Source organism: Trematomus bernacchii, unplaced genomic scaffold (genome assembly GCF_902827165.1).
Source record: "Trematomus bernacchii unplaced genomic scaffold, fTreBer1.1, whole genome shotgun sequence".
NCBI lineage: Eukaryota > Metazoa > Chordata > Actinopteri > Perciformes > Nototheniidae > Trematomus > Trematomus bernacchii.
Window position 1 is genome coordinate 7,008,019 of NW_022988066.1, and position 15,890 is coordinate 7,023,908.

The 15,890-nt window shown below is 42.6% G+C and overlaps 1 protein-coding gene across 2 annotated transcripts; it reads left to right on the forward strand.

Annotated features, from left to right (window-relative positions):
* The first annotated feature begins 642 nt into the window (after window positions 1–642).
* Window positions 643–15,704, forward strand: rfc1 (replication factor C (activator 1) 1). Of its 2 annotated transcripts, none has more exons than XM_034120322.1 (23): window positions 643–745; window positions 1,317–1,472; window positions 1,570–1,645; window positions 2,043–2,159; window positions 2,301–2,605; window positions 2,796–2,867; window positions 4,261–4,338; window positions 4,429–4,797; window positions 5,246–5,356; window positions 5,900–6,079; window positions 6,304–6,408; window positions 6,833–7,238; window positions 7,549–7,664; window positions 7,825–7,939; window positions 8,484–8,572; window positions 8,827–8,964; window positions 9,264–9,359; window positions 9,472–9,725; window positions 10,064–10,181; window positions 10,957–11,102; window positions 13,836–14,049; window positions 14,852–15,031; window positions 15,118–15,704. In XM_034120322.1, the coding sequence occupies exons 1-23, from the start codon at window positions 743–745 to the stop codon at window positions 15,223–15,225; spliced, it is 3,552 nt and encodes a 1,183-aa protein (XP_033976213.1). In that variant the 5' UTR covers window positions 643–742; the 3' UTR covers window positions 15,226–15,704. The 2 variants fall into 2 exon arrangements, with proteins under 2 accessions (XP_033976213.1, XP_033976214.1); XM_034120323.1 differs by having other exon boundaries at window positions 4,429–4,788.
* The last annotated feature ends 186 nt before the right edge of the window (window positions 15,705–15,890 follow it).

A 15,890-nucleotide genomic window follows, 5' to 3' on the forward strand; every position in this document is an offset into this window, starting at 1 on the left:
ACGCACTCTTTTTTTATAAATCAAATATGTTATGGGATTGTATGTTTCCAGGGTCCTATGTTTCCAAGGTCAATGCTCTCTTATCAAACATTCACACTCTTACAGGAGTATTTTTAAAAGAGTTATCTTTTATTTGATTTTGAAGGTCTGAAAAATGGTTACCTCTTTTTATACAGAGCATATAACAGTGTCTCAGGTACTCAAAACCCTTGTCTTGCATTTTAAATAATATCTACACAGGAACATATCTTATTGTATATTTAACATATTGACTCAGTATGAGTTTCTAAATTCAATCCTGAAAGGTACAAACTATAGGAGAGACTTGAAGAACCTGGCTGTATTCATGTGAAATTCCCTTTATATATACAGTCTATGGAAATTCCCCAATAAAATCAATAAATTGCCAGTCTGGTAAAGTGTCTTGCTTTTGTTTAGTATCCTGGGTTATAATACTGCACATTTGCTCCCAGCTTTATTAAATGAGTGTCAAAAAAGCAAACATTTCCTTCAGAACCCAAATGTGAGTGTTTTAAAAAATATATTATTTATTTATTTTTCATTATTACAAAGTACACGAAAACCACATGTTTGAGAACCCTCACGTGAGTGACGCACATAACGCACAGCAACAGACTCCCGGTTGTGCGTCATCTCCAGGCGACAGAATCCAGCTTCGCGCCAATCAGTTGTGGGATTTCATTACTTTTCTGACCCTAAACTGCGAGGAAGCCTGTCAATAATGGTACGTGACACATTTAAAGCTATTTACTTGCACTTCTCTGTACGCTGTCTTCGTAAACACCGTGGTTGCATAACGCCTAAAGTAATCCTGTTGTGTTGTTGAACCTGCTCGCTGCTGCTGATCCTGAAGTCAAGTGTGTTAGCTGCAGCTAAAGAGGAAACATTCAGAAATTAATTAAAGTTAGCGAGCAACACATACTCATATTTTGCTCTTTTGTTGTGTACATTTACATTTGCATGCTGATTTGTTAACGCAGTTCAAATGATGCACATTTTGTTGAAAACATATTTTAACTGCACCAAAGCATCAATTTGCATCCTCTGCAACTAATGCTTGGTTTGATTATTAATTAATCTGTAGATTATTTTCTAGATTCATACTTTCCTCCATAAATAGTGTAAACTCCCCCTCCCTTTTTTCAGAGTCCAAGGTGATGTCTTTAAGTGTGTTCAAAGATATTCAAAGGAGCAGGACATCTTAACATTTGAGAGGCATTACTTTCTGCCATGTTTGCTAGAAACTAGAACTAAATAGTTAAAGGACAGGAATGGACTTGTGTTTGTGCAAACAGGACATCAGGCGGTTCTTTGCACCGACTGCAAGCAAGCCTGCAGTGCAGAAACCAGCTTCAAATGGAAACATCAAAACAGAGAAGGAGGAGAAGAAAAAGAAGAAGAAGAATCCTCTCTCTTCAGACGAGGAAGTGAAAAAGAAAGAGACCACCAAGGCAAGAACCTTATGCTTTTCTCCCGCCTCCTTCCTGTAGTGGTTCATCGGTTGCCTCATCTTATTGATCAAGTTTAATTGTGGTTCATATGCTTCAGGTGAAAAGCTCCAAAACAGAGGAGAAACTCAAGGATGGTGACAAAAAGCGGAAGAAGCAGACCATCATAGTGTCTGGTATGTATGATCTTTTCTGTTTTTTTAACGGACGTAATGTAACAGTTGTACCGGTTGTAGATTTTCTCAGACTCGGAGGGATACTGACTTGTTGTGAAAAGTAACTACAATTCTACCCGTGGTATACGCTCATTATATCACGGCTAAGAACCAATCAGATTGCTTGATTTGACTTGTCCGTTTTATAATACTGCATAATTCCCATGATGCACTGTGCTGCTGTTTGTGCCTCTTGTATGTCATCATTACATGTCAGGCACAAAGCATAGTATCTGTTTTTCAGGGGACAAAGTTAGTTATTTTTCATCACTAATTAGGGACTTTTTGATCAGCTGTGATGGAAGGTTAAACACATTGCTGCGTATTCGTGGCACATCATGTTTTTCTTTCTGCTCAGACTCCGACGACGAGGAGCCAGTGGGAAAGTCAAAGAAATCCCCCAAAGAGAAACAGAAGAAGAGCAAATCAGAGATGCCTCCCAAAAAGGATCCTGTGCAGTATGTCTCTGAGACAGGTAATGGGTCCATGTGAGCTGATATCCATTTCATCATTTATTGCCACATTTGTCTTGATGGCGATTGAGGACATTTAAATGATTATACACTTGCACTCTGGATTTGCCAGTATTTAATAAGACTTTTGTTTTTGGTTGTAGACTCAGACAGCGACTCATTTCAGACCCTGAAGAAGGTCTCCAAAACTAAACCCAAGCAGAACGGCACGGCCAAACAGACAAAGTCAGACGCTCGCCCCGGAGCCAAAGAGGGACTGAAGTCTCCCGTCACTCCCTCCTCCACAAAGGGGAAAACTGCGGTGAAGTCTCCTCCTACGCCCGTCACCCCTAAGTCAGCCCCGCCTCCTGCCCCCAAACACACCCCCACTTCAGTACTCGACTACTTCGGCAGTGCAGCTGTCCAACGTTCAGAGAAGAAGCTCGTAGCCAGCACCAAACGAAAGACGGTGAGTACTGATAAAGGATTGTGTCTTCTCACCTCATGTACGGCTTTTTCATCCAAACTGTCAGGATTTGTGGCTTCCTGAGTATCAACCACTCAACTCTACTGATAACAGTTTTTTTCAGGCTTTCATTAAATATCAAACCAGGATCCTTTCACAACAAACTGACCTTGTAAATGTATCTTCTCCTCAGCCAACTCAGGACACAGATGATCTGAGTGATGAGCAAATCGCCAAACAGCTGCAGATGCACGAGGACATGGAGGTGGGTTGATCACCATACAGCGGCTCGTTCATTGCACTCGCAATTACAGAGGAAACAAGTCGATTGGTTAGACCAGTTGTTCTCAAACTTTTTCAATAATGTACCCCCCAAGTACCCCCCGATCAGCGCAAAAACAATTTGTTAGGGAAAAAATGCCTATATAAAGAGGTACAGTACAGCCTTGCACCATCAGTGTCTGATTTATTAAAACAACAACATTGTAACTGAGAAACACTTAAATGCTACAATTCAAATGTTTACAATCCATCACTAAATTCATGGCAAACCAATTTTAACATCATGCAATAACGCTAAGACGACATTAGTTGCATTGAACTGATCTTTTTAATAAGTTGTACTTACAATTTAGTGAGAAACATGGGCTTGTGCTTCACTGAGGATCTTTGTCATTCTCGGTGACAGGGAGGCAACTGCAGTTATTACACTTTGCGTTTTGAAATATGTGTAACTCTGTTAATATAAAACCCACACTGCTCAAACTTCGTTACTTTTCCTAAAATTGGTATATTTATTTATTTATTTTGGGGCGTGGGGAATGAAGAGAAAAAAAAATATGAGCATTTTATGAGCATGGGATTTTGACCCCTCATATAAACAAATGCATAATGCTGCGCTATACTTTGCAGCCACACGCCGTTGCCAAGCAACGCTTATTGTTTAGGTCCTTTGATAAGCAGGCAGTCATATAATTAACTAGAACTAGCTAGATCTGATAGATTTGGACATAAACGCGAGTGAAGTATAACCGGACAAGAGAGAGAGATCAGAGATCAGATCAGCTGCTGCTGCTGACGGAGAACACGCAGCTCTTCCGGATCACAGCTGCAGCTCCCCCGCTGTGACGGACCGTTTAGCGGAGCAAAATACACTAAGAGTTAGACCTAACACACTTAGCTAGTTTATCTACTCTGGAACTAGATAAACATAAATATATTTATTCTTTACTGCCGGGTCACTCATTACAGGTTCTGACGGGCTGTCAGGAGAGAGAGAGCACCCCGTTTATTTTTCCCATTTTATTATCCAGAATTACTGAAAACTTTTGAATAAAGTAGTTAATCTACTATTAGTAGTTTGTTTAAATGCATTACTTATGTTGTTTTTTTAAATAAATCTCACGTACCCCCTGCAGTACTCCAACGTACCCCTAGGGGTCCGCGTACCCCCATTTGAGGACCTCTGGGTTAGACTATTGACCAAAAACAAGTCCTTATTTTCAATATTTTGTGTATTTGTTAATGTTTTTAAGTCACTTTTGAAAGTTAAAAGTCATTATAAATATTTTTCTGCTCTGACCAAACCTTTTACTACTGATGTTGTTCAAAAGTAAGCTTTTAGTTTTTTTTCATTTCGTTTTTTTTTTCTAACTCAGCTGGAGAAGCAGGTCCATGAGGATGAGGAGTTTGCCAGAACTCTGGCCATGCTGGATGAGGAGCCTCAAGCGAAGAAGGCAATTAAAAACAACAACACAAAGGCATATCCACCTTTTGATTTTCACAAGTGTCATTAAATATGATTTTGTGCATGTGTCCTCATCCAGGCTCGTAAAGGCTCTGATGAAAAACCAGCCCCTACCACATTACCTAAAAAGATCAGTCCAGATTCTGCTGCGGGCAGCCTGAGCAGTCCGTCAAAGAGCAGCCGAAGAGGCAGCATGTCGGAGGATGCCATTAGTCCCACCCCTAAGAAGAACCCCGCCTCCGTCAGAGCCAGCTCCAAACTGGCCACGATGAAGAAAGAGCAAGAAGAGAGAGATGTATCGTCAAAGAGCAAAACAATTATTTCGCCATCAAAAATCAAAATCTCCCCCAAAAAGGAGCCGCTCGCTTCTCCGAGATACGAGAAGAAGTTCACTCCCAAAACAGGAACCACGGTTAAAACGTCTCCCAAGAAACCAGAGGTGAGCAAGGTACATGTTGTTAAACTGCATTGTATCATGTCATGGTAGAGATTATTTATCAATCCATTTATTTATTTATTCCATCATGATTAAACATTAGCAAAAAAACATGTATGTACACAACATATATTACATTATATTTCATTTAGCTGACACTTTTTCTCTAAAGCAACTTATAAGTACAATCAAACATGAAGATACATACTTGGAAAAGCATGAATCTTGCAAGTACATGAACTTTCCATGATCCAAACCATTGTAAGTGCTACTGCATTAGCTTCAAATCTAGTTAAGTGCTACAAATAGTAATGGAGAATTCGTTTTTCCTTTTTTATTGGCCTAGGTGCAGTCATAATGGATGAGTGTTCTGTTTGCGAAAGAAGCTGTGATGACTCTCTGTGAGATTTGTTTTTGTTTGATTTAAAACAATTATAATAACCCCTCTTAATCTGATCAGAGCACGAGTACGAGTCCTGACGACGCAGAGAAGAAGAAGAACACTGCAGCTTTCAGGAACTTCCTCAACAGGGACGGACCCCGAGCTCTGGGCTCAAAGGAAATCCCTCAGGTAACACACAGCGGCCTTCACACCGTCCACCATCTTTCCTCAAACTGCCTTTGTTTGGTTCCTTATCACTGACTGTTGGGTGTGTGTGTGTGTGTGTGGTGTGTGTGTGTGTGTGTGTGTGTGTGTGTGTGTGGGGTGTGTGTGTGTGGTGTGTGTGAGTGTGTGTGTGTGTGTGTGTTGTGTGTGTCGTGTGTGTGTGTGTGTGTGTGTGTGTGTTGTGTGTGTGTGTGTGATGTGTGTGTGTGTGTGTGTGTGTGTGTGTGTGTGTGTGTGTGTGTGTGTGTGTGTGTGGTGTGTGTGTGTGTGTGTGTGTGTGTGTGTGTGTGTGTGTGTGTGTGCTGTGTGTGTGTGTGTGTGTAGTGTGTGTGTGTGTGTGTGTGTGTGTGTGTGTGTGCTGGTGTGTGTGTGTGTGTGTGTGTGTGATGTGTGTGTGTGTGTGTGTGTGTGTGTGTGTGTGTGTGTGTGTGTGTGTGTGTGTGTGTGTGTGTGTGTGTGTGTGTGTGTGTGTGTGTGTGTGTGTGTGTGTGTGTGTGTGTTTTCCAGGGTGCAGAGAACTGTTTGGAGGGCTGTGTGTTTGTGCTGACGGGGGTCATGGAGTCCATGGAGAGGGATGACGCCAAATCCCTGATCGAGCGCTACGGAGGCAAGGTGACGGGCAACATCAGCAAGAAGACCACCTACATGGTGCAGGGCAGAGACAGCGGAGTCTCCAAACTCGAGAAGGTGACCCCCCCTGATCCAGAAATACAAAAAAATGTTTCTGTAGAAAATATGTGTGATTGATTTAACTTGAACTGTTTCCTAAGTTATACACACTAGCTGATAGGAGCTTATAAATACTTTGATATTTGGTTTTAATACATTGTGTCATATTACACATTTCCCTACATTAGTTTTTTTCTTTGGATCTGTCCTTTGACCTATATAGTTTGTGGCTTTGTGCTCAGGCGGAGAGTTTTGGGACCAAGATCCTGGATGAAGATGGTCTGTTGGAGCTGATCAGCACCAAACCTGGAAAGAAGTCCAAGTACGAGATCGCTGCAGAAGCTGAGGTACGCTCTCATATTTTTACTTTAAACAAGCTGCTCACAAAAATAGTTGGAACCCAGAAGATGTAAGAATATGAAACATCTGTTCTTTACAGTCACAGTCGTTTTTATTATTGTAAGAAATAACAGCAGTTAGGGCGATGCATCAAATGCTCACTTAGTTGATTGATGTTTAATGGCTTCTCTCCAATAGCAGCTCCTAATCACCGCTGAGTAGTCTCACTTTATTTACTTTATTGTGGTTGTATTTTTCTCTTAAAATATTAATTAAGAGGCATTTTTATTTTTGGCTCTTCACTTTTGCTGTAACGATGTACATTTCCCCTCTTTGGGCCACATACAGGTATACTGATTCTGATACAGAGCCTATCTGTTTGTTATAGCAGCAGAAACATGCTATTTACTTTCAGTTGATCTTGACTTTTAGAACAAAGCCTCAAAGACCAAGACTCCCCCCGGCAGGACTTCAAAGAGCACCCCCACATCTCAGAAGATCTCTCCCTCTAAGGGTAACTCCCGCTCCCCTCACACCCCGAGCCCCTCAAAGACCGGCCTGGCTCCGGGCCACGGCGCCGGGACCCGAGGCAGAGACACCCCCCCGGGGAGGGGCTCGGCCCACACAGCCCGGAGGGAGCTGGGCCTCTCCTCTTCCTCAGCAGCCTCCCCCTCAGAGAAAGGGGAGGACGCCAGCCTGCTGTGGGTGGACAAGTACCGCCCACTCTCTCTGAAGGCTGTGATTGGCCAGCAGGGAGATCAGAGCTGTGCCAACAAGCTGGTCCGCTGGCTGCAGAACTGGTACCGACACCACGGCAGCGGCACCTCCAAACCACCAGGTAGCAGGCGGTTTATCATGTTGTGTTTTTAGGTGTGAGAAGTATTCCGAGTAACGATAACAAATCATCATTTCAAAGCAAAGTTTATTACATTTTTTGTAAAAACTGTGTGAAATGCCCTTTTAGTAATCGGATCACAATTCACATTACAGTCTGTGTGGTCTGACTTATTTCATATAAGATTTGATCTCGTTATTTCCTGATATACATTTTGTTGTTGAGGGTAGGAATGCAGCTTTGCTCCTCTGAGTCTTGCGGGTGGGAAAAGTCAGTCATAGTTTAACATGAAACATGTTTTGTTGCTGTGTAGTTGCAAGGTTCGGTAAGTTTGGAGGCGGCAAAGATGACGGATCAGGATTCAAAGCTGCTCTGCTCTCTGGACCCCCGGGCGTGGGGAAGACCACCACAGCAGCCCTGGTCTGTGAGGTCAGTATAAACACAGACTTAGTGTTTTTAGGTCTGTATTATTATCTGATTATGACTTGCCCCTTTGACTTCCAGTGGGGACAAATGTCTTAAACTTAAACATATTGCTTTGGTCTCTGTTTGACTAAACCTCTCCTGTTGTATGCGTGTGGTCCTGCAGGAGTTGGGCCTCAGTTTTGTGGAGATGAACGCCAGCTGCACTCGCAGCAAAAACAGTTTGAAGGAAGTCGTGTCCGAGTCACTCAACAACACGAGCATCGAGGGCTTCTACAAAGGTGATCCCTCTTTACGGTTGTTTCTCTGTTTCAGTAGCGACACATCTGAACCAACGTCAGCGTTTATTCATGTGCTGGGTTCTGAAAAAGGTGTACTTATGTTGCAGCGATGAGAAGCATTTTATTATTAATTTAATGGTTGCATGACAGCACTGCAAAGAACAAAACTGACAACTGTTAACATTTTGATATGAAGTTTGCTAAAACAAAAATGGTGTTAAGGTTGTCAAAAACACATATCCAGCCTTAGAATTAGATACCCATGCTTTAGAAGTGTGTTATCACATTTAGTTCTAAATGTTTCTGAAATTAAAGCTTGTTGCAAGAATCATTTAAAGGCTGTGATTTCTGCAGTATGAGGTGTCACTTACTGTCGATAAAGCCGATAACTCAAGTATAGTAATGTTGCATTTTTGCCATTTTCAAGTTAAGGTTTTTCCTAGAGGCAAAATGATTTCCTCCTTGAGAATCAACACAGCATACATTTGTCTAGCATCTAATTGAATATTATGTGTGTGTGTAACTGTTGTTGTGTGTTTTGTAGGCACGTCTCAGAAAGTGACCAGTAAGCACGTCCTGATCATGGATGAGGTCGATGGCATGGCCGGCAACGAGGACCGCGGAGGAATCCAGGTAAAAGAATAACACATTTCACTGACCAGATTCTCACGTGCAAAATTAAAGGTGTGGTTTAAATAAAAAAAAATGGTACTCCGGATGTTCAGAGGTTCACATGTCTGATTTGTGATGAGACTAGTGTTGCTAATGCATCTACAGAAATAATGACTTTAAATGAACTGCTCCTCGAAACTGTAGCAGCAGGTGACTGAAAGCAACAACCGGCTGCATCATGTTTCTTGTTACTGAACTCTGACATTTGCCTGCAGGAGATGATCAGTCTGATCAAAACGTCAAAGATTCCCATCATCTTCATGTGCAACGATCGTAACCACATGAAGATCAGGTCGCTGGCAAACCACTGCTTCGACCTGCGCTTCCAGAGGCCCCGAGTGGAACAGATCAAGGTACACAGACACACAGACACAGACACACACACACACAGACAGACACACAGACAGACAATCTGTAAACATTAAGAAAGGGCTGAAAACCACCTAATAATATTAAAAATCATACTGGTAATGGATTTCTGTCATGAATGGAGACAATGAGACTTTGATATATGCAAAGAGTTGCTAATAACTACACACAGCAGAAATAGACATAACTTGCTGACTATCTGTACCATACTTTTAAATTGAATTGGTAAAGTGAACACTCACATGTTAATATGTAAATGTTCCTACACCTACTTGCTTTTCAGGGAGCCATGATGTCCCTTGCTTTCAAGGAGGGAATCAAGATCCCCCCTCCAGCTCTTAATGAGATAATCCTGGCCTCCAATCAGGATATCCGACAGGTAAAGGAGACAAAGCATCATTAATAATCTCTGAGGTTATCTCTAAACCCCCCCCCCCCCCCCCCCTCCCTCGGCCTCCCCCCTCACCATGCCGCCTCTTTTCTTTCTCCAGGTGATTCACAACCTCAGCATGTGGTCGGCCAAAGACAAGGTGATGACGTACGATCAGTGCAAGACGGATGCAGCGAACGCCCGCAAGGACATGAAGATGGGTCCGTTTGACGTCTGCAGGAAGGTGTTCGCCTTCGGGGACGAGACCGCCCACATGAGCTTCATCGACAAATCCGACCTTTTCTTCCACGACTACTCGCTAGCGCCGCTCTTCGTCCAGGAGAACTACCTGCACGTTCGGCCAAAGGCTGCGGGGTGAGAGAGGCTCGCTGTGTCTGTGCTAAGATAAGCTAATTGCATCCTGGCTCTTCCTAGATTAATGCTTAAACCACAACAAAGACATTTCTTCAAAAGAGCCTTTAGACCTTTTTACCACCCTTTTATTTTTATTTATTTTGCTTTTTATTAATTCTACCGTGTTGTGCCATGTCTATTTATACTGTTCATGCTCACTGCTTGTAGCACTTCGGGATTTGAATTTGAATATGAAGTGCTTTATAAATGGAACCCATTATTATTATTATTATTATTATTATTATTTTCTCAATTCTCAACCAGAATTTTTTTTTTTGTTGTTGTTCCTCCTCTCACAGTGGGGACCCGAAGTCCCACCTGATGCTGCTCAGCAAGGCGGCCGACTCCATCTCTGACGGAGACCTGGTGGACCGACGGATCCGCTCGGGGCAGAACTGGTCCCTGCTGCCCACCCAGGTACACACACACACACACACACACACACACACACACACACACACACACACACACACACACACACACACACACACACACACACACACACACACACACTCACACACAAGTGAAGGGGGAATCATCTTTTTAAATGTATACATTTGCTATTTCTGACTGTAATTGATATATCAGGTTGTCTGTGGGGTAGTAACAGTTGATCCATCAATTGAACATGTATATTTGTCCAGAGAGGTTCAACGCAAACATTTGCATAAATGTAATCATTGTGTAGGCCCTTTGTGGGACTCTGTTGTGTATTTATGGAAACCTTTTTATGATTAAACTGACTTTTTAGTTTTTTCACGACATACTATTCTTGGTCTTTTTTTATTACTTTATTATCACTTTATGACATTTTTGATGGCATGCTCTACCCTGATATCTTTAACTTTTTGACTAATATAAGATTTATTTACTTTATTGATCCCAAATTGGGAAATGTTTGCGTTGCATCAAAAACAAAACAAGGCATTGCACTTAAATAGAAATTAGTAGAACTAAACAATTCTAAAATGTAAACATCTCAAAATAGAAATAAAACACCATTTAAAAAGTAGAAAATATACAGTAGACCGTGAAGATAAGAAATCTATAAACTCTGACAATAAAACACTATTGTGCCAATTTTCAGTTAACACAATATAACAATTTATTTGACAAACTAAATCATGACCTTCAAATACTCCACATATTCCTCATTGTGCTGCTATGTATGTGTGTGTGTGTGTGCTCGCAGGCTGTCTATGCCAGTGTGTTACCCGGCGAGCTCATGAGGGGCTACATGAGTCAGTTCCCCACCTTCCCCAGCTGGCTCGGCAAGCACTCCTCCACCAGCAAGCACTCTCGCATCGTGCAGGAGCTTTCCTCACACATGGGATTAAAGTAAGCCGGCCTTCCTCACCGTCCTCTGAGTATTCACACGTTGTAGTCACAGTATCTGACTGTTCTCTGAGTATTCACACGCTGTAGTCACAGTATCTGACTGTTCTCTGTGTATTCACACGTTGTAGTCACAGTATCTGACTGTTCTCTGTGTATTCACACGTTTGTAGTCACATTATCTGACCGTGTCTCTGAGTTATTTTTTTTCACACGTTGTAGTCCACAGTATCTGACTGTTCTCTGAGTATTCAACACGTTTGTAGTCACAGTATCTGACTGTTCTCTGAGTATTCACCACGCTTTTTGTAGTCACAGTTATCTGACTGTTCTCTGAGTCTTCACACGTTTGTAGTCACAGTATCTGACTGTTCTCTGAGTATTCACACGCTTGTAGTCGCAGTATATGACTGTTCTCTGAGTATTCACACGTTTTGTAGTCGCAGTATCTGACTGTTCTCTGAGTATTCACACGTTGTTGTAGTCACAGTATCTGACTGTTCTCTGAGTATTCACACGCTGTAGTCACAGTATCTGACTGTTCTCTGAGTATTCACACGTTGTAGTCACAGTATCTGACTGTTCTCTGAGTATTCACACGTTGTAGTCACAGTATCTGACTGTTCTCTGAGTATTCACACGTTGTAGTCACAGTATCTGACCGTTCTCTGAGTATTCACACGTTGTAGTCACAGTATCTGACCGTTCTCTGAGTATTCACACGTTTGTAGTCACAGTATCTGACTGTTCTCTGAGTATTCACACGTTGTAGTCACAGTATCTGACTGTTCTCTGAGTATTCACACGTGTGTAGTCCACAGTATCTGACTGTTCTTCTGAGTATTCACTACGCTGTTGAGTCACAGTATCTGACTGTTCTCTGAGTAATTCACACGCTGTAGTCACAGTATCTGACTGTTCTCTGAAGTATTCACACGTTGTAGTCACAGTATCTGACTGTTCTCTGAGTATTCACACGTTGTAGTCACAGTATCTGACTGTTCTCTGAGATTCAACACGTTGTAGTCACAGTATCTGACTGTTCTCTGAGTATTCACACGTTGTAGTCACAGTATCTGACCGTTCTCTGAGTATTCACACGTTGTAGTCACAGTATCTGACTGTTCTCTGAGTATTCACACGTTGTAGTCACAGTATCTGACTGTTCTCTGAGTATTCACACGTTGTAGTCACAGTATCTGACTGTTCTCTGAGTATTCACACGCTGTAGTCACAGTATCTGACTGTTCTCTGAGTATTCACACGTTGTAGTCGCAGTATCTGACTGTTCTCTGAGTATTCACACGTTGTAGTCGCAGTATCTGACTGTTCTCTGAGTATTCACACGCTGTAGTCGCAGTATCTGACTGTTCTCTGAGTATTCACACGTGTAGTCGCAGTATCTGACTGTTCTCTGAGTATTCACACGTTGTAGTCGCAGTATCTGACTGTTCTCTGAGTATTCACACGTTGTAGTCGCAGTATCTGACTGTTCTCTGAGTATTCACACGCTGTAGTCGCAGTATCTGACCGTTCTCTGAGTATTCACACGTTGTAGTCGCAGTATCTGACCGTTCTCTGAGTATTCACACGTTGTAGTCACAGTATCTGACTGTTCTCTGAGTATTCACACGTTGTAGTCGCAGTATCTGACCGTTCTCTGAGTATTCACACGTTGTAGTCGCAGTATCTGACCGTTCTCTGAGTATTCACACGCTGTAGTCGCAGTATCTGACTGTTCTGAGTATTCACACGTTGTAGTCGCAGTATCTGACTGTTCTGAGTATTCACACGTTGTAGTCACAGTATCTGACCGTTCTCTGAGTATTCACACGCTGTAGTCGCAGTATCTGACTGTTCTCTGAGTATTCACACGCTGTAGTCGCAGTATCTGACTGTTCTGAGTATTCACACGTTGTAGTCGCAGTATCTGACTGTTCTGAGTATTCACACGTTGTAGTCGCAGTATCTGACTGTCCTCTGAGTATTCACACGTTGTAGTCACAGTATCTGACTGTTCTCTGAGTATTCACACGCTGTAGTCACAGTATCTGACTGTTCTCTGAGTATTCACACGTTGTAGTCACAGTATCTGACTGTTCTCTGAGTATTCACACGCTGTAGTCGCAGTATCTGACTGTTCTCTGAGTATTCACACGTTTGTAGTCACAGTATCTGACTGTTCTCTGAGTATTCACACGTTGTAGTCACAGTATCTGACTGTTCTCTGAGTATTCACACGTTGTAGTCACAGTATCTGACTGTTCTCTGAGTATTCACACGCTGTAGTCACAGTATCTGACTGTTCTCTGAGTATTCACACGTTGTAGTCACAGTATCTGACTGTTCTCTGAGTATTCACACGTTGTAGTCGCAGTATCTGACTGTTCTCTGAGTATTCACACGCTGTAGTCGCAGTATCTGACTGTTCTCTGAGTATTCACACGTTGTAGTCGCAGTATCTGACTGTTCTCTGAGTATTCACACGTTGTAGTCACAGTATCTGACTGTTCTCTGAGTATTCACACGTTGTAGTCGCAGTATCTGACTGTTCTCTGAGTATTCACACGCTGTAGTCGCAGTATCTGACCGTTCTCTGAGTATTCACACGCTGTAGTCGCAGTATCTGACTGTTCTCTGAGTATTCACACGTTGTAGTCGCAGTATCTGACTGTTCTCTGAGTATTCACACGCTGTAGTCACAGTATCTGACTGTTCTCTGTGTGGCCCCTGCAGGACGATGAGCAGCCGGCAGGCGGTGAACCTGGACTACCTGTTCTACCTGCGCCAGGCGCTGCTCAGCCCGCTGCAGAGGCTCGGAGCGGAGGGCGCCGCCCAGGCTGTGCAGCTGCTGGACGACTACCAGCTGGTCAGGGAGGACGTGGACAGCATCATGGAGATCAGCGTGTGGGGGGGGCAACCAGACCCCTACTCTAAACTAGAGTCAAAGGTTAGCAGGAGTCTAAATAGTTGAGATTGGATTGGAAACGCATAAGAAATGATACCAGTTATTCCAGCATCTATCGGAGTGTCAGTCTGCTTCGTCCCTCATACCTATAACTGTTACACCCAATTCTAAATACACTTCCTAACCTGTTTAATTGTTCCATAAAGGGCAAAATAAAAAAGTGAGTGTTTTTTAGAGAAATGGGGATCAGCAGAAACAAGCTTTAATATTAACAAAGCGAGTTGATGTTTCAAATGTGAACATGTTCCTAAGCTTTTCTTTATTTATAAACTTGCTGAGCAAGTAGAGTGAACACATTACATACATTACTACATGACATGTAGTCATTGGAGCAATTATGAATATAAAACAATAATTAGTATAGCAGCTTCTATTAACAACTTTTTTTACTTTTGTTTCAACAGCAAATCACAGAGGCTAAAAAAATTGTCAGATTATAAATATTTTTTTACCTTTGCCGATTTGCACCCAACAAACTCCAGAGCCAGCTTTTCAGTACAACTCTTCCTTTTTTTAATCTTAAATAGGTCTCACTTGACCCACAACTCTGATGATAATGTTCTCTATCATTTGTTATTTTAACTGTTCTTCACGACCTCAAATAAACTGGTTAGTCCTTAATAGATTTTAAATGGTCAAAGACAAGCACAGCTCATAGTATATTTGTGTAGGTATAGAGAGCCTATATTGAACATTGCCTTTTCATAAGAGATTTTGTGAATGGGGGGGAAATAGAGTGATTTATTGTAACATTTTTGCATTGCAACATTTTGTCTCCTCTCAGGTGAAGGCAGCGTTCACCCGGGCCTACAACAAGGAGGTCCACCTGACGCCGTACTCTCTGCAGGTCGTGAAGAAGGGCCGCCGCGGGGGTGCGGGGGAGTCGGAGCTGGGAGGGGAGGAGGTGGCCAATGAAGCGCAGGAGTCTGAGGACGAGGGCGTCAAAGTGGACGCCATGATCAAAGTAAGAGCATTAACAATCTAACATTCACTGCGTGCAAAGCGCTGTGTTCATATCGTCTAACGTCTGTGCGGTGTTCCTCCCTGCAGCAGAAGAAGGCCAAACCTATCAAGAAGGAGAAGAACGAGAAGAAGAACGAGAAGAAGGAGGCTTCTGGGAAGGGGAAGGGCAAAGGCAAAGGAAAGGCCAAGAAATGATCACGGTCCTGCTCTGCCCCCCCCCTCAGCCCCCACAGACTGTTACACTCTTTCTCTGCACTGAGACCCTCTACTGAGCATCAGTGTGTAGTGAGTCGGGTCTTAACCTCCGCTGGGAACTCACTCGTCCCTCCTCTTTGACTAGATGGCTCAGAAATGTCTTTCCACTTTTTTAACTTCCTGTCGTTTCGCTCAGAGTGTCTCTATAATGAACAAATGTATAATACCCGCTTGTATCATGTGTCCTCTGTAGTGACGTGCGTCTCAGGAGGAGGTTAGAGCATTTCCACCGTCATCAGTTAGTGATCCAGGAGTGGAGGCTGTAAATAATGTGACTCGGATGTACGGGACTGTTAGACTTTGTTACGACTTGAATACAGAAACGCTGTAGCTCTGCGGTTAGCACTGAGGTTCCTGTAAATTGCGATTTTGTAAAAAAAACAATTCATGAGGATAAATAGAGAAATATGTTGGTCATATTTGTCTTTGATTGATTTCTTTATCAGATCCTTTTTAGAAAATGTTTTCGGCTGGTATTACGTTTGATTTAAAATCTGATAGATGACATTTATACAGAGACCATGTTCACAGATACCGCGACTCACATTTATTTAAAAACAACTAAGCCGCTCAGAGGAAAATTCACGCAACAGATTTGATGTTGT

Coding starts and splice junctions, on each gene's coding strand:
- rfc1 (XM_034120322.1), top strand. Junction 6,080..6,303: donor GAGTCTCCAAACTCGAGAAG/GTGACCCCCCCT, acceptor CTTTGTGCTCAG/GCGGAGAGTTTTGGGACCAA. Junction 8,573..8,826: donor AGGACCGCGGAGGAATCCAG/GTAAAAGAATAA, acceptor ATTTGCCTGCAG/GAGATGATCAGTCTGATCAA.